The sequence below is a fragment of the Typopeltis vanoorti genome, chromosome 12 (genome assembly GCF_054136105.1).
Source record: "Typopeltis vanoorti isolate ZY-2024b chromosome 12, IOZ_Tvanoo_1.0, whole genome shotgun sequence".
In the NCBI taxonomy this organism is placed as follows: domain Eukaryota; kingdom Metazoa; phylum Arthropoda; class Arachnida; order Uropygi; family Thelyphonidae; genus Typopeltis; species Typopeltis vanoorti.
This window is the reverse complement of record NC_143560.1, coordinates 9,514,717-9,534,451: the sequence shown is the minus strand read 5'-3', so window position 1 is coordinate 9,534,451 and position 19,735 is coordinate 9,514,717. Positions and strand designations below refer to the sequence as shown.

General features: G+C 36.2%; 1 protein-coding gene across 1 annotated transcript in view; it reads right to left on the bottom strand.

The window, feature by feature from the left end:
- Positions 1-19,735, bottom strand: part of LOC150100574 (uncharacterized) — a 157,910-nt gene that overhangs the window by 65,069 nt on the left and 73,106 nt on the right. The window contains exon 6 of the mRNA XM_090401716.1: positions 3,184-3,344. Within this exon, the coding sequence (XP_090257842.1) occupies positions 3,184-3,344 (161 nt within the window). The remainder of the gene's footprint in view (positions 1-3,183; positions 3,345-19,735) is intronic.

Below are 19,735 nucleotides of genomic sequence, written 5' to 3'. Positions count from 1 at the left end.
TGAGCAATCTTGATATCATCAATACTTCACCGAAACCCACAACAGTTCATTAGTAAAAATTTTCCTACTGTTTTGGCTTTGTAGACTTGTCTGATTTCTGAGAAGCTGAGGACTTACCTTTATCAAGTTTATATTTATCAGTTCATTTTGAGAGGTATGAATGACAAGTGTCCATCTCTTCCTCTGGAAAAATATTCAATACATCATCAGATGTGTCAAGATCATCTGACAAATTTAATTTACTTACAGTGACGAATAAAGTGTCCATTTTTCTGTGGAAGTGTTTGGTGGTTTACCTTTAAGTGATATCCTTGGCATAATATTTTTTGAAGAATGGGTTCTCATTGAATGGGACCATTTTTGGAGTTGTTTCAGGAGTGAGGACTATATGAGAGTGGTCTGAAATTCTCGGCCTAACAATGAAAAAACGAATTTATAATTTAAAAATTATTTTTATTTTTCAACATAATCGCCCTTAAGACTAATACATTTATTCGAGAGATGCTAAAGCACCATTATCCCGCCCCTGTAGTAGTAGTTCTCAGTAAGATCTGCAAAATACCCCTCTACAGCTGCAATCACCACTTGATTTGAAGAAAAATGCTGACCAGCAAGGAAGAGATTTAGTTTTGGGAAGAGATAGAAGTCAGAGGGAGCCAAATCTGGGAAATAGGGTGGATGTTCCAACAATTCATAGTGCAGATCCCTTAATTTTCCCATTGCCAAAACACCTTTGTGGGCAGGTGCATTGTCCTGATGAAAGATGATTTTTTTCTTCTGCAAACTGGGCCTTTTCTCATGAAGTTTTTCATCTAGTCGGGTTAAAAGATCGGAATAATATTCCCCAGTTATTGTTTTACCCTTTTCAAGATAATTAATCAACAAAATGCCTTTAGCATCCCAAAACACCAATGCCATGACCTTTCCTGCTGATGGAACCGACTTTGTCTTCTTTGGCACTGAACAACCGGCTTCTGTCCACTGTTTTGATTGTTGTTTGGATTCTGGGGTGTAATGGTGAATTCAGGTCTCGTCCATAGTAATAATTCGACACAGAAAATCAGTTTTATTTTTGTTAAAACCCTCCTAGCACTGTTCAGAGATTTTCATTCTCACAGCAGATCAAAAACACAAATGTTTTTGATCTACTATGAGTAAGAGCGGCACCCATCTTGCACAAAGCTTTTTCATTTGCAATCCTTCATGCAAAATATATCCTACACATTCTTTTGAAATGCCTATAGTCTCAGCAATTTCACACACTTTGACTCGCCGCTCATCCAATACCATATCATGCACTTGATCAATGATTTCTGGTGTTGTTACACTTTTTGGTCGTCCTTCATGTGGATCATCTTCAAGACTGGTATGGCCACGTTTAAACTCGGCAGTCCATTTCTTAATTGTTGAAAACGAAGAAGAAGAGTTCCCATAAACTTTTATGAACTTCGAATGAATTTCTTTTGGCATTAAACCTTCTTTTACAAAGAATTTTATAACTGCACGATACTCAATTTTATCCATTTCAAGGGATGCAGACAATGCTTTGGCTTCTGACAGCTGTATAATACAAACTACTTGATAGAATGACTTGCAATTTTATATGAATGCTTATGACAGATGTACCAAATTAGAAAAAATATATCGTGCCTATAGCGTTGCCATCTATGGTCGAGGCCGAGAACTTTTCAGACCACCCTCGTAGGTTGTTCGACTGATGTACTCCATAGAAAAGCAGTCACGAACATAAAGTTCAAGTACGGTGAAATTATTGGATGGTAGATTAGACATGCGAATTTGAGTTGCTGTTGATATTTTCTAGACTGCCACTATCTCAGCATAAGAAGAGTTCATGGCAGGTGTGGTAGTTACTTCCTTTTTGCATCCTAATATGACATATATTTATTTCTTTTTCATCCTTCCACTGCTGACATATACAGGAATAGGCTGGATATTCTTCCTGAGAGTTGACAATCTGGCTTTCTTGGAAGAGATAGATTTATCATGTTCTTTGCTGCAACATCAGATATAGGTAGTAGAACCATGACAAGTAGTTTGGGCATGGCTATATTTCCAACATTTAAAGAATCTGAGGGGATTAGAGATGTATAGCTTAACAAGACAGTTGCAATACCCTGCTCTTACAGATGGTGAAAATTTAGTTGTATTGAAAGTAAGGATGATATTCCAGATCAGAACCAGGTGACTATCATTATGTATCAGAATGCATCTCATACCTGTTACTGTTTTATCTTTAAGCTCTGAACATATCTCCTCATCAGGAACATCAAAGAGATTCCATTTTCCTATCACTCCTTTAGAAGAACTGAGTGTTTTGAAGAATTTCACCCACTGATGTTGTGCAGCAGTTTTTCAGAATGCTGCTGACATGATGTTTCCACAAGGATATCATCAGAACATAATTTCAGAACTGTTTTGGGAGAGCCTGCCAGTCTTTCTAAATCCTTTTGAATAAAGAAGGATGACATTTTTCCTATTAGTTTTTCACCTATTACATTGTATGATGAGAAACACTGGTACATTTATACTAGTATCACATCTTTTGTTTCTTACTTCTGTTATCAAACCACTGATGCATCTATGGTATCAGTACTTGGTTGGGATCTCTGAAACATTTGAGAATGAAGCATTCAAGAGATTTTTTGTTCAGCACCAGAGCTCCCCCACCTACCAAGGAGTCACACATGGACATCCATGACTGTGCTCAGGAGTGTAATGCCAGGGCTACACTGGACACTAAACCAGGACAACAGCAAGCCTTGAACCCCATAGCCAGACCATGGGGCAGGAGACTTACTGCGACACTTTTGACCTGTGTATGCAAGTCCACTAGCCAACTACCTGGGACTACCCATCTTGCCAAAGCAGAGGCTAAAGGATAAGGCTCTGCTTCATTGGAGGAACTTACTACTATATGTTCCAGTAATGAAGCATTAGCTTAATTGAGGACATTAGAATAGTCATCAACTTTCTACCAAAAATTATCAGCTTGTTTTACATGATTTTTTTTTATGAAGAGCATATGTGTGTGCACATGCATCTTCAGTACTCCTTAGAAGGCATATAATAGGAAATCAAAGTAATAATGATTATCTTGATTTCTTATGATTTTTACATTTATACTAACATAAAGCAGAGGTTAGTGGTGTAATTTTTTTTTACCTCTTCATCATCATCATCATCCTGTTTGGGTGTATCTGTAACCCAAGGTTGTGAATGCGATTCACGAAGGTACATATGACAGGAATACAGAGCAAGTATCCGTGTTATATGATTGTTGAAGTCTTCCTGCAGCATTAATAAGACAGCAATTTTGGCAGCATCTAAAAAAATTTTTAAAAATGTTTTGTTTTTTGTAGTTATTTTTACACGAGCATGTAAAAATTTGTGCACATGTTGTTAAACAAGGAAAAATTTATTATATACACTTAATGGACAAAACATTAGAGATACCTACTTAATAACATGTTAGTCCTCCTCTAGTGCAAATAACAGCCTGTACTCTCTGAGGCATTGACTCCACCAGATACCTAAGGTAATTCCAGCCAAGTTTGTTGTAGCATTGTTCACAACTGCACCTTAGAACATTGGTCGTGGATACATGGATCTGATGTCTCACTCTATGGCATCCTTGAGCCATGCCTCGGTGATAGTGGCCTTGTGGGGCAAGGCATTTTCCTGCTGAAATAGACTATTGGCTGCAAGATGTGCAAAGGCCATGAAAGTGTGTAGGTGATCGGCCAGCGCATTCTAATAGATCGCAGCATTCAAGGACCTCTCCAGATACACTAAGGGAGCTAATGTGTCACATGAAAAGGCTGCCTAAACCATCAAAGAGCCACCACCTCCTTAAACAGAGCCAACTTGACATGATAGGGCCATAGCCTCATGCCGTCAATGCCACGCCCACATCCTCCTCTCAGCTCAATACAACTGATAATGGGCTTCATCAGCCCACACAACTCTGGTCCACTCTACAAAGGTCAGTTTTGATGGCAAGGCACAATGCCCAATGAGCTGTCAACAGTAGTGCTCAATTAGGGCATTCTCCCCCCCCCCAACAATGTTTCTACATTACAATAGAAACTAGGTGATCAAATCTGAACAAATGATCATGTATGTCTAACCAATGCCTTATACAGTGGCACGCTCAATTTTTTTATCCCACTTATTAGAGAAGCAGTGTGCTGTGTAGTCTTGGCAACAGTTGTAATGTGCCTACTAAACCAGGATGGCAAATTTACTGATATTTTCAATTACTGGTAATTCAGTAAAAAATTTCATAAATACCAATTTACTAGTTAAATAACCAATGATTTTTTCAGTTTCAAAAAAAAGTTATATTGAAAGAAAATAAATATTAATAAACATAAATGTAAAAAAGAAATAATAATAATAACAATAAAATGATTCTAAAAAGAGATATATTAACATTCTTAATATATCTCTTAATTTATATAAATTATAAATAAACAGAATTTTTATTTCAAAACATGCATAGTAACTTGAAAGATTAGAAAAATACAAATACTGTATATATAACTTAACATAAATTAATTTTTTAATTGGCATCACTTTTTATTAAAATTAATGCATAGAAAACAAAATCACTGAGGTTGTGATCCCCTGAATGTGACCTATTTTTATTTTATTTTATTTTTTGTCAAATTAATCCAGTAAGGAAAAAGCTTTCTCAGATTTGAGGCTTGTTGGGTAATAGTCATTAGGCAACCAAAAGCTATTTTAAAATATTTTCCTCTTATTTTTCATTCTTGAAAAATGTCAGTTTCATTCTTGTGTTACGTCTTTAGCACTTTTTTTGCCGAGTTATCTTCACATGCTATATCAATTTTTTCTTTATTGCTGATTCAAGTTTTTCCTTTATTGATAAGTCAAGTTGATGTCAAAGGAACTGAAACTGAAGTTGCAACACCCTCAGGCATTAACTTCAGTTGAATTTTCTGTTTTGTTATTAATATTATTATAACGCCATTCCACTAAGTACTCCTCGGTTATCTTCATTAACAAAGATCTGTATTTAATGGATCGATTTAATGGATTGTTGTATATTAATGGAGAATTCATCACATGCTGTCCTGTGCACTACTACAGCAGCAAAAGAGTCAATTGTTTTGTTAAAATATGATGTAATTTTTGACTGAGAATCCAAAGCAGCTTTAACATCAATAATTTCAGTTCAAGGTGTGTGTGTGTGTCATAAGATATTTTTTTCTCTTTTTTTAATAAGCAAATTTTGTGTGGCTTTTGAATAGCTTTTGTCTTGACTCCTTGTCATATGCCTTTTCCAGATCTACAAAATTTAAATACAGATCTTTGTTACATTCCCATGACTTCTCAACTTTATTTTTTTGCACAGTTTACATGCACCTGCATCTGCTGCTTCATCATCAACAATCATCAAATTCCTGACATGTACCCACAAGGGTTGTACAAGATATTATAATAGTACTACATAAAGAACTTATATCATTACTAACATCCTATTAACAATTTTCTGCCAAATCTATCTCTGTCCTCCTCTAAGGCACTTTTTACTGCATCAATCGACCTATATCTTGGTCTTTTTCTTGCCGACATGGCAGAAAACACTTGTTTTGCTAATCTTTCCTCTCCCATTCTTTTTAAGTGACCATACCACCTGAAATTAGCTCTGCTAACACATTCCTGGATGATAACAAGGTCAAGTTCTTTCCTAATATCCTCATTTTTAATATGATATTGCAACTGATTCCATCTGTTCACACCTCTAATCTTTCTCAGGACTCTCATATCTGTGGTCTCTAGTCTTTGTTCAGGTGTTTTATTCAGTGGTGGCCCATACATAAGCACTGCGACACTGCAGCACCCCTAAGGAAAAAATGAAATATTTAAATTTTGTTTGTGTTTATAAATAATAACAATGCTTACAACATTATATAAATGCAACACAACATGTTAAAGGTTACAGCTTATGTTTTGACATTGACTGGAATAGTTCGATTAACGCTTTAGATTACAAAAGATGCACTGAGATCTAACGCCGATATTCGTTTGCGCTTGTCATTGCACGTTACGTCATTCCCACACTGCCCAAACGGCAGTATATTTTTAGTATCCTTACACACGTTATTTCTGAGTGCGTGAGAGTGGTGAACTATTTTTTGTCAATCTTATTTTATTTTGTTAAAATAACATATAATTATTTATTTATTATAGATACAAGGCTGAATTATGATGAGTGTCACTGTTGAAAATATGAAAAAAATTATATGTTTTCAATTATTTACACGAAGCAAATGCACTGCAATCTAACGCCGATATTCGTTTGCGCTTGTCATTGCTATTGATACGAAACTTTTATTATTGGTGTTTGTTCATGGTGACGATGAAATATTTTTAAAAAAGCAATTTTTAATATGCAAATTTATTTGTTAATAAATTCTTTACTGATTAGGAAAAGAAAAGTTTTTTTTTTTTTTTTGTATATGCAGCACCCCCATTTAAACTTTTCACTGGCCACCACTGGTTTTATTTCTATCCCAGCTCTCAGATCCATAAGTTAAAATTGGTTTGAACACTGTCTTGTATATAGCTAATTTAGTGCTTTGACTAATTTCTCTCTTATTCCATATAAATTTATCCATTTGACTTCCTACCATAGTAGCTTTATTGATTCTGTTGTCTATTTCCATATTTAATTTATCATCTTCACTAGAAATCGTGCCTAAGTAGCTGAATATACTTATTGTGTAGATTTTCCATTCACAATGCAGTTGATATTTTCAATGCTTATGCCTATTTTCATTGTCTTTGTTTTGTTATTGCTGATTTTAATAGAAAATTTATTACAACAGTTATTCAATTTAATCAGGGAATCTTGCAAACTTGTACTGGATTTATTTAAAAGTACAACATCATCTGCATAAAGTAAAGAGCTGGGATTAATCTCCAATTTTGTTATCGTTTATTATCTACATATGGATCACAATGTGATCCATACAGATAATGTACATCCTTGTCTGACACCAAATTTAACATAAAACCATCTTCCTGTACTTCCTTCAATTCTTACTGCTGACTTACAACTCAAATAAAGACAAAGTATTGCTTGATATAATGCTCCACTGACATCATACAACTGTAGCATTTTGAATAGCTTTTGTCTTGGCTCCTTGTCATATGCCTTTTCCAGATCTACAAAACTTAAATACAGATCTTTGTTATATTCCCATGACTTCTCAACTATTTGTTGTAAAGTGAAAATCTGGTCCTGAATCCAGCTTGTTCTTCACAAGCGTCTCTTCTCTTCCACAATCCTTCTCAACCATTTTCAAGTATATATACTTGCATAAATCTTACCAGGAACACTCAGTAGAGAAATACCTCTGTAATTCTCACATTCAGTTTTATTTCCCTTTTTATATATGGGTACTATGAGAACTCTACTCCAATCATCTGGAATTTGTCCCTCTGTCCAGGCCTTCTGAATTATGCAGTACAGCCACTGCAAGGCTTTTATACCTCCACACTTGAGCATTTCTGGTCAAATATTATCCATTCCTGCTGCCTTTCCACATTTCAAGCTTTTGACGGATTTTTCTACTTCAAATATGGATATGTATTCCTGTTTGTATGCCTACTGAATGTTTTTTCCCACTGTGTTGGCACTGATTGTTTCATTTAGCAATTTTTCAAAGTAATTACTCCATGCATCAAGATATCTTTTTCTCCAGTTTTCATGTCACCTTCATCATCTATAATTCCTTTTACAGCACTCTTTCCTCCATTTCTGAGCTTCTTCAACAACCTCCACAATATCTTGCCACCTTCTTGATATTTATTTTCTATGTTTTTACCAGTCTTCTTCCATGACTTTTGTTTAGCTAGTTTAACACAGTGTTTAGCTTTCTTACATTTGTCTATGTATTCTGTAAGAGCACAAGCTGATTTATTTGTTAGATTAATCTGCTTTCTTATTTTCCTTTACTGCCTCTTTAACTTCCTGATTCCACCATGGATCCTTACAGACAACCTCACCACATGCCTCTCTAGCTGAATCAATCAATGTTTTATTCAGGCATGCCACTGAATCTCCAAGATTTGGTTCCTGTTCTCAAACTCTTTCATTTTTTTTTTTGAATAATATTTGTGTATTTTAGTCTACAATTCACATATGAGAGCTGCTGAACTTTTATTTTCTTTAAAACTTTCTTTCATGTTATTCTTTTCAATATGAAATTCAATTTTATCATGTTCAAGACTAAATGGTGATCACTTCCAATTTCAAATCCTCTGTACACTCTGATGTCCTGCACTAGTGGGAAAACATACTATCAACAATAACATAGTCAATGAGACTTTATTTATTTATAACATGGTCAATGAGCCATTATTATTAGCTTTGCTCTTTTCTCCAAATTTTCCCCCAATAGTTTTATATGTCTGACAATAATTTCCTACTCTGCTATTTAGATCTCCAACAAGGACCAACTTTTCATTTTTCATTGTGTCAGTTGCTTTCTCTAAAGCCTCAAAAAATTCCTCCAGTTCTACCTTAGTAGAGCCTTCTGTGGGACCATAGGCACAAATAAGTCTCATTGTCCAGTTCCCCATTCTGATATTTGCCCACATCACTCTACCTGAGACTGCCTGTCATTGAAGATTAGCCTCGTATTTAGTGTTGAATACTATGGCTACTCCTCCTTTTCCTTGATTGTCATTGCCTGAATATAACATTTTGTATTTATTGATCAGAAAGATCTCACCGTTTTTTGTCTTTTTTGTTTCAGTCACCCCTATTATGTCGAAATGGTACTTATCCAATTCTTCAGCTAGCTCCATTTCTTTGCCATTCATTTTTCTTATGTTGATAGCGCTGATCTTAAACTATTGTGATGTTGAATTGGAGTGTGTTTTAAGATTTGTTCCGGTAGCTGACTTTTTTTGCTGTTCGCCCTGTTTCTCTGGCAAAAACAATGGGGGGGGGGGGGGGGGCTTGTTTAACCAGGTGATGCCCCAGGTGGCATGAAATTCTGTCATGTTATACTATCATTTTATATTGTTGTTTAAGCCAATAAGAATACAAATCGGTCAGCTAAATCCCAAATTTCCAGCCCAATCCTCATTTCTTCAGTTTCAAAGTAGATACCTAACAGGATGCACAACAATAAGGTATGGAGTTGACGTTAGGTCAGAAGCCCTGGTCGGTTCTCCACATTCCTTTAAAGGCTATGTGGAGGTCTCCTCTCAGATATATAGCTTTGACCCTTAGACAGAGAGAGAGAGAGAGAGAGAGAGTGGAAAGCAGCTACGTGGAGAACATGAGGGTCAGCTAGGAAGGTAGCTAGTATAGTAAGGAAAGAAAAATTAGAATATGAGAGGAAACTAGTGCTGCAATTTGTGGAGATTCCAAGGAGTTTTTTTTTTTTTTTTGCTATGTGGCCGGTAGGAAAAAAAAAATGATTGAGATGGATTTGATAACCTTGCTGGATGGAGCCAGTAGCTGGTAACCAAGGCAGATGACCTAGCTGAACTATTTAATGATCACTTTTAATTAGGCTCTTCCATCCTGGCAAAGTGGGCTTTTTTTTCTAGAGAAATAAGGATGGATAAAAGATTAGAAATGAAGTAAGATGATGTAGATGTATTCCGATACTCTAGATGTCAGCAGTGAGTGTGGGAGGGGGACTTGATGAGATTTTGCCACATTTTAAGGGATATATACTACTTCATCATAAGCAATTCATCTCTTATATGGTTCTCTGTCTCATATTCAAAGTCCATCTTCCTCCCCCATACATCAGAACACACTACTATCATTTGAAGTATCACCTTCTTCTTGGCTTCCTGTCGAATGTCTCGACTCCACAGCATACCATTCAACTGTTTAACAGCATCGTAGCTTGGACAACAAAATCATCTACATCTTTCTCACATATTCCCAACTCATGAATAACAGATTCTAAGTATCAGAAATGTGATGGGCCACTTGGATTCCCCAGGAGAGATGGCCAAAGAAAGTGATGTCATAACCAAAAAGATGGAAGAGAGGATGGTTTCAACTTACATGGAAAGAAGGAGCTGTGGAGGCTATGCAGGACAGAGGGGTTGCAAGAAAGTTTTTTTGGGACGAGCATTCACAATGGAGAAGGGGGATTACAAGGTGACTGCAAAGCAATGGAAATAACTTTTAAATAAAAGTAAGTTTTAAGGGAATGTTGTGCTAAGGAATTGACTGTGCCATTAATCTGGATGTTTAATATAAAAAACTTTTCCTGTTTATTCAAATCCTCTTCAAGAGGATTTCAATAAACAGGAAAAGTGGGTAAATGAATGGGGCTAAACGTGAAATTTTGAAATTGGAGATCCACAGATGGGATGCTTTATACTCACCTGGGAGAGTTATACTGGGAGAAGTGGAAGAATTTTGGGGTGACTGAAGAGAAATTTGAAATAGAGGACATTTTGCAAAGGCCGTGAAGCAACCCAGAGAACTGGTGCAATACTGAGGAGGAAGTTGACCAGAAGAAATAAAAGGATGGTGGTTTCTTTGTATAAAACTATAATCCGACCACAGTGTATTACTCTGCTCAGATCTAGTCACTGGGATTTGAAGGGAATGAAATAACCTCGGAGATGTTGTAGAGGTGGATAGCAAACATATCAAGAATGTATAATGTTAGTTATGAGGGCAGACTGAAGGCTAACTTCAGAGTTTGGTGGATAGAATGGGAGTTATGATTAACACATTTAAACTGTTGAAAGGTATGTATCGGATTGAAACTAGGGAGATTTTTCATATAGTAGAATGAGGGGCAAGAACAAAGACAAGGGACTCCCTGGAAGTTACAAAAGGAAGTAACAAGTAAAAGGGTAAGAAGAAAATTTTTTACTGCATGGAGAGTGTGAGAAATGAAATGCATTGCCTGAGAGAGAGTCGCAAAATCACAAATCTTGGATGAATTTAAGGAGTGGTACAATAGACTGTATTGTCTAAAGTGTACATTCCATGATGAGTCTTTTAACTCCATGGAGGTCAGGAATAATAATACTACATAAAATTGCACAGATGAAAGACAGCATGGAAAAACTGAAGATAATAATAAACAAAATGAAGAACATATAAATCAGAGAAAACTATCAAGTACAAATAGAAGAAATAGCATGACTGGATCTGAAAATGACAAGTGGAAAAATTATACAGAAAAAATGTAGATTAACAGAAAGGAAAGAAAGCAAGAGTTATGTACACCAAAGGGAAAAAAAACACGAGTGAAGACTGAGACAAAGATGGATCAATGATCTCATAAACAGCAATGCTGCATGCATGCACTTAAGCTTAATTGCATAAACTGATTTTGTCATAAGTTTATATTAAAAATTACTAAAAAATTTTAGTATGTTAGTGTCATCTAAAATGCTGCATCCACACAGCATTTGGCAATATCAATTGGCAGAGTCATATTTGATTTTTTTTTTTTTTTTTTGTTGCTGTTTTTCCCATAATGAAATAGTGAAAAAAGCATGTCTGTAATATAAGTGCTTACATAGCATAATTGGAAGAACAATGGTACATTGCTCCCTTCAATTGGAAAAGGCCTAAGTTCAACTCTTGTTGTGATGAGAGGAATCATTATATAGGTTTTTTCAATTGAAAGTGAGTCAGCTGATCTCATACGGATATAGCAGGGTTTTTTCTCCTGGAAACTTGGGTTTTTCATCCTGCATACAGATAAATCAGCCTTGAGAACACACACAATTACACATAAAATAAACTAGTGGTGATGGGCAGCAGATAATAATAATGGTAGTAGCGGTTGGTGTATTTGGTGAATTAAGTGGCAAAGATGGAGATTTGTAGAGTAGGTGCCCTCCCTCGATGAGTCTTTAAAACTCCTTAGAGGTGTCATGAAATAATAAATAAATAAATGTAAGTAATTTAGAGAATTTCAAGACCTCTTTCGAAAATTTTAATAGATAATAAAAATATTGAAATATCCTTGGCTAAAAATACCAATTGGCAGTGTTTGTTTCACATGTTTTACCATATAACACTTTTTATTTTGCAATATCATTTGTTTATAAACAAAAAAATAAATAATTATCTGCATTTTATTTTATAACATGAATTGTTTTAGTTATTAGATACCAAAAAAATGATGTAGCTATGAGTAGCATTATGCCACTGAAATTCAATTCCAGTGATCCTACACACAGATTTGAACTTTTTGTCCTAAAAACCATTGTTTTGAATAACATTGCTCTTAATTAAATATGAACATATAATTAACTCCAAGACTACTCAAAAAGGGAGAAAAAAGTCAGCCATCTAACTATCGACTCATTGCTCTCACCTCAGGGTGTGGCCACTGGTAGAGCGCACCAGCGGCCACACCCTGGGACCGTGCCTCGACTGGCATGCAAAACTAAGTGAGGGTATCAGCATTTTATGCTGTAGTGAAGGAGAGTGTCTCCTCCTTGTTGCACTTGAAGACTGGAATGGTTGAGTTAGCAGATGACTAAAATTTAATTTGACAATGGTAATGAAGGCATGACAGCAAACTATGTGATATAGTCTGGGCATGCTCCGAGACAAAACAGAGATGTGGCCAGTCACTGTGGAAGAGACAGGAACCTCAACACGTAACCTTCCATAGTAAACCATGAAACAGAGAACTGTGTCAGATTTAAGCAATAGAGACAAGGTTGGACCCTCTGCAGATTTCCAAGAGACAATCTTTTGTCTCTTGGAAACATTACAGGGAAGAAGAGAAAGAAACTCGGGAATGTAAGACAGATACTATGAAAATAGCATATGATGAAGATATCTTAAACCCTCCAGGGAGGGTATCTCCTGATCCTTCACATCTGAAAACCAAGAATCTTCTCTTAAGGCTTGCAACTTGGAATGTAAGGACCTTATATGAAGCTGGGAAGTTAAATAACCTTATACAAGAACTTGAAACAATGAAAATTGACATTGCTGGTATCAGTAAAGTCAAATGAACTAATAGTGGAAAAATAAACAGAAAGAGCCATTCAATTATATACTCATGTGGAGACAGTCATAGGAATAAAGTAGCATTTGTACTAAAAAAATAAGATTGCACAATCCTTACTTAGATTTTGGCCCATAAGTGACAGGATAATTGCATTAAAAATTGCAGCTCAACCTTTTAATATTTTTATTGTCCAAATATATATTACCTATTTCTGATTACCCAGATGAAGATGTAGAATGTTTCTATGAAGACATTCAAAATGCACTTAACAACGCTAAATCAGATGACATAACTATCATTATGGGAGATCTAAATGCTAAAGTAGACTCAGAAAAGATCTCTTCCTGCATGGGAAACCAGGGCCTGGGACATAGAAATCAAAGAGGAGAAAGATTAATACAGTTCTGTGAAGAAAACAATCTGGTAATAGCAAATACTTTATTTAGCCACCCTCCTAAAAGACTTTACACGTGGAAAAGTCCCAGAGACAGCTGTAGGAACCATAATGATTAAAAAAAGATTCTGGAATAACATCTTACAAGCCAAAACATACCCAGGGGCTGATATTGGATCAGACCACAAACCTGTGGTCAATAAAGCAGCAATAAAATTAAAGAAAAACAATGAAACCTATACACATAGAAAAATATGATATTGGCCTTAAAAATCAAGAAGTACAACATACATTTTTAAAGGAACTGGCACAATCCACTACTGTTAATACTCCTGATTCCACCAAGTATCCTTACCCTAAAGATGAGATTGAGGATAGATGGCAGAAATTTAAAGAAGGCATAAAAAAGGCAGTAAAACAAACAATTCCCAAATTTGAGAAGAAGATGAGTAAACCCTCGATGAATGTAGGATACTGAAAATGATGGAGGAAAGAAAGAAACACAAAAATCGTCCTGAATACAAGAACTTAAACAAGGAGACCAGGAAAGAATGTAGGATTGCAAAAGGACTATGGCTCAACAACAAATGCAAGGAAATTGAACTTCTGGACAAAAAGCACAAAACCAGAGAACTTCATGAAAAAAAGTTAGGGAGCTAACTAGAAAATCTTGCAAAAGGGTAGGCTCTTATTGCATTGAAGATACCAGTAGAAACATCTTAATGGAGAAAAACAAAATAAGGAATAGATGGGTCGAGTATTCAAAGGAACTTTACAATCATGATAGAATATCATGATTGTGACCAGATTTGGTCACTGGGTTTTCAGAAAGATGAAGAGATGTTCGAAAGGGTCCAGGGGAGACTGACTAAGGTAGTTTCTGATCTCTGGAATGTCGAGTATGAGGAAAGATTGAGAAGATGTAATTTGCACAGTCTGGTGGACAGGAGGAAGAGGGGAGATATGATAGAGACCTACATGTTGGTAAGGGGTTGTTATAGGATCAATGCTGGAGAAGTTTTACAGAGAATAGTGGGAAATCAGGGGAGAACCAGAGGTCATCCCCGGAAACTGTATAAAGAGGGTGTGAGTAGGGGAGTGAGAGGCAGGTTTTTTTCATGCAGAGTTGTGAATGATTGGAATGCCTTGCCTGAGAATGTGGTGTCTGCAAAGAGTTTGAATGTGTTTAAAACACAGTATGATGAGCTGTGTGTGTGTGATAAAAGGACCTCCCAGATGAGTCTTTGACTCCATAGGTCTGGGGTGGTGGTAATAATAATAATAATAATAAGAATAATAATAATAGATAAGCCAATGCAAGAAGATTTGGAGGAGCCTACTATTTTTACCTGGGAAGTAACAAATGCCATTAGGAAACTGAGACCAGGAAAAGCTCCAGAAATAGATGGAATTATGGCAGAATATCTAAAGGCTTTAGATGATGATACGGTTATAAGATCACTGACTGACATATGTAACAAAATATACAAAACTGGACACCTGCCAAAAGATTTTAAGCACTAAACATTCCTACCAATACCTAAAAAATCGAAGATAATCAAATGTGAAGAGTACAGAACAATCAGTCAGATAGCAAAAGTTATGTTATATATCATCCTAGAAAGAAATAAACATAAAATCAAAATGGAAATTAATGAAACACAATCTGGTTTTCAGGAAAATAAAGAAACTAGAGGACTCTTCAACATTAGAACTATTATAGAAAGATATCTGGAGAAGCAGAAAGAAGTCTACTTATGTTTTATTGACTACACAAAGGCCTTTGACAATATACAACATGAACAACTAATCAAATGCATCAGAAATTTAGGAGTAGATGGTAAAGATACAAGATTACTGATAAATCTATATTGGGGGCAAATTTCTTTCTCCTATTCTAGTGTTCTTTCTCCTATATTGTTTAACCTCTATACTGAAAATATTTTCTAGCAATTAGAAGAATTTAAAGGAGTCAGCGTAGGAGGCAGGAATATAAACTTAAGATATGCAGATGATACAGTACGGCTAGCTAAAAATAAAAAAGATCTTCAAAACCTACTAGAAGAGATGCTGAAGCTAAGTGAAAAATATGGACTTAATTTCAACTTCAAAAAAACTAAAACCATGCTGGTAACAAGAGAAAAAGGGAAAATACCCAATATAGATATTAAGATCAGAGGAAATACTTTAAATCAAGTAGAGAGTTATATATATTTGGGTCAACTAATTACAGAGAATGGAAAGTGTGATAAGGAAATATTAAGAAGAATAGAAATTGCTAGATCAACCTTCATTAGCATGAAAAACATTCTGACCTCAAGGGAAATTCACACAAAAACAAGAATTAGGCTCCAAATGCTACGTATGGCCAACACTGCTATATGGAGCAGAAACCTGGACAATATCAAAATATTGCAAAAATAAACTAAAAGTCTTTGAGATGTGGATCCTCAGAAGAATTCTTAGAGTCCCATAGACTGCCAAAAAAACTAATTCAGAAATATTAGAGATGATTGGAGAAGATAGGAATCTGTTGAAAACCCATTAAGAAAAGGAAAACCACCTACCTTGGTCATATACTAAGGCATGAATCGCTATTAAAAAACACTTCTAGAAGGAATGATACAAGGAAAAGAAGAAGATGAAGAAAAAGAACAGATTGGATGAGAAATATTAAGGACTGGACCGTTTTGTCCTATGAAGAATGCAAAAGAGAAGCACAAAACCATACATGGTGGAAGCTCATGGTAGTCAACCTCCTGGAAGGAGATGACATCTGACAAGACAAGAACCAGCTTCTTCGTTACCCGCAGTCTCAACAGATAATTAGTGATCACCAATATGTATTCTGCCATTCTTGTTGTCTACAGCTGACCTCCTAGCTAATCTTACCCACCTTTGGACACAGGCCATGAAAGACTTGGAGAAACCTCATATTGTCACTCTCGATATTTCAAAGGCATTTGATCATGTTTGGCACGGAGGTATCCTGAACAAGCTACCACCTCATGGCCTCCATCCTGTGCTATGTGATTGGATTGGCAGCTTCCTCACTGGTCATCCATTGCATGTCATGGATGGCTTCCTCTCATCAGATTTCTCCATCAATGCTGGACTGCCCTAAGGGTTCTATGCTCTCACCCATGCTCCTCCTTTACATCAATGACCTTCTCTCTCTCTCTCTCTCTCTCTCTCTGACTTCAAATCCTATTCATAGCTTTGCTGATGACAGCACTCTTCAATTCCACTTCCTCATTCAAGAAACCCTGTAGTACTCTAATGTAGAAGCCTCAAGATCTTCTATAACCAATGACTTAAACAGTGATCTCATCAACATCCTCAAATGGGGTGAAGACAACTTAGTAAATTTCACTGCCAAAAAAAAAAAAAAAAAAAAAACTGAAGCCTGCCTTATTATTATTATATAAAAACGTTTATTTGGGAAAAGTTTAATCAGGATAACACATTAATTTTTTTTTTTTTAATGTAAATTTCCTATATTAGTCTAATGTTATTTAAGATTATTATATGAATTTCTGAATTAATATCTTTAATTATGACTTTAAAAATGTTTACTCTTCTAATACTTAGCGATATGACATCACGCAGCTTGTTCTATGTGTGAATGATCAATTGTTCGTATTCCACCTTGTTTTTTAAAACTATTCCTATGTAGCCACTGAAGATGGTCTGTAATATTCAGACCGAAATATTTGGCAAATTAAACATTATTCTTGTGTAAACATGTATATATTTCTAACTACACCAATGCCATCTACTGACGACCACCACTGGTATTTCCACAGACAATCACAAACATCCATGCCCATGGTGGAATTCAAACACACAGCCTTTTGGCTGGAGAGCGGACGCTGTCCACTCAGCCAACCAGGCCAGCGTTAACTGCCTGCAAGAAAGATCCTACTTCACTTCATCTAACATTTTGATAATGTTCCAATTTCCTTTCAAGATCAGCTTCCTCTTCTTGGGTTGACTGTCACATCCAGTTTATTACTGGCACAAACATATTACACACATAGTTGCCTCAGACTCTAAAAAGCTTGGTGCCCTTTTCTGTTCTAAACATTACTTCTCTTCCACTCAACTCCTAACACTATACAAGTCTCAGATCTGATCAACCATGGAGTATTGTTCTCCCATTTGGAATGGAGCATGCAAGACCTAAGAATTCCTGATGATATTCAGGAGAGACAATCTGCTTAACAGATCCCCTTCAGTCACTTTCCCATAAGTGCTCTGTTACTCTCGTGAGAATTGTTCCTCTGAATTTTCTTCTAACCACATAAGAACTAGAGCAGCAACTGACCAAACACCCAAATATACTGAACAAACTTCTCATAGGCTTCCTTCATTCCATCCACCTGTATTTTTTGGAACAATCTTCCCCTATACTGCTTTTCCCACTGAGTACAACTACCCACTCTTTAAGAAACATCAACAGACTACAATTTTCTCCTCAGTCACTCCCACACATGGCACTGTAGTGTTATAGGACTTGTGACCTTTCATGTGTGAAGTTATCATAAAAAATTCATAATTACTGAAAAAATAATAGCTACAAGAATAAACAAGTTATTTGTAACTGCCAGTTAAGCTATCATACTTTAGAGAATTTTATCTGAATCATGTCTCATCAAAAGATATTGTTGTAAATGAAGTGTCACATCTTCCCCCAGTTGGTGAAAGTGACCATGAAGAAGTGATCACTTGGTTGGTGGCCAGCCATATCAGGACTTTTGTGAAAAAGGGTTATATGTTTATATGTGGAACCATATGGTGGGTGATTATGACAAACTCAGGAGAGAGAACAGCTTGCAGCGATATTACAGAATGAGGAATTGGATGGGAAGGAAATCAATGCCGCTTGATTTCTACTCAGGAAGCATCTGGCAGATGCAATGACTGAGTGTATTCCAAAGGTCAGGAGATTAAATGAGCTAAGTGTAAAATGAATGACTGAAGAGGTGAAGCATACAACCTGAAAGATAAAGGCATTGTGGAGATGGCACAAGGTGAGTGGTGATAATTGGTTACGTGAGGAGTACAAAGTGCAAGGAAGGTGACTTGCTTAGTAAGAGTAGCAAAAGTGCAGGTATGACCAGAAGTTAGCAAATTAGACTAAAAGAAATCCTAGGGCGTTTTTACTATTTGTGGTTAGTAGAAGGAAGAATGATTATGGGAAGATGATGTTGATCAATGATAATAGGAGAATGATAAGCACTGAGGAGGATATAGTAAAGGTGTTTAATGAGCAGTTCATTAAAGTATTCCATCCTTATGATGTAACGTAATGCAGAACTTGATAGCAGTAGGAATGGGGAGGAAACAATGATGGTAAGTGAGCAGGAAGTATATGAGGCATTGAGTAAACTTGATGTTAACAAGGCCATGGAACTTAAGGTATATCACAGTGCCTTGAGGGAATGCCAGAGGGAGTTAAAGTTAACAACAGCTTTAACTTACATTTTTAACATGAGTTACAGATTAGCCCAGGTTCCAAAGGAGTAGAAAGATGGCAAAACTGTTCTGCTTCATAAAGGGGGTGATAAGAGTAAGGCTTCGAATTATAGGCCCAATCAGTTTGTTTGGAGTTGTGGTCGTGGTGCTGGAGAAGGTGGTGAGGGAAAGTATTCAGAACAAGGACTGGGATGACAGCAGCAGATTTCTCTTTAATGGGCAGCATAGGTTTACTAAAGGAATATCGTGTTTTAGCAATCTGCTTACTTATTATCCCAGATGAGTCTTTGACTCCATGAGGTCTTGTTTAATAATAATTATAACAAGGTGACGAATACAGTGGACAAAGGGGAATGCACACACAATGGTATATTTAGATTTTGCAAAGGCTTTCGATAGATTACCACATGACAAATAGTTAACTAGTAGTTAAATTGGAAACAGATGGAGTTGGATAGTAGATTAGTGCACTGAATTGGAGATTTGCTGTCTAATAGGTATCAGCAGGTTGCGTGTTGGGAGCAGGGGAGGGAAGAGTGATATCCCAGAAGAGAAAAGTCACAAGTGGTGTGCCCCAGAGGTCTGTTGGGGCCACTGTTGTTTAATTTGTATATAAATGACATTAGAAGCGGCTTAAATGGTGTCATACAGTTGTTTGCAATGATGCAAAGTTGGGAAGAGTTATGAGAAGTAGAGTAGATATAGCTTTGCAAGAGGACCTAAATAGATTGTCTCAATGGGTGCATGTGTGCAGATATCAGTTTAATGCAGCAAAGTGTAAGGGTTTAAAATTTGGGAAGCAGAGTTGGGATGCAGAGTATAGGAGTGGTGGGGATATTTT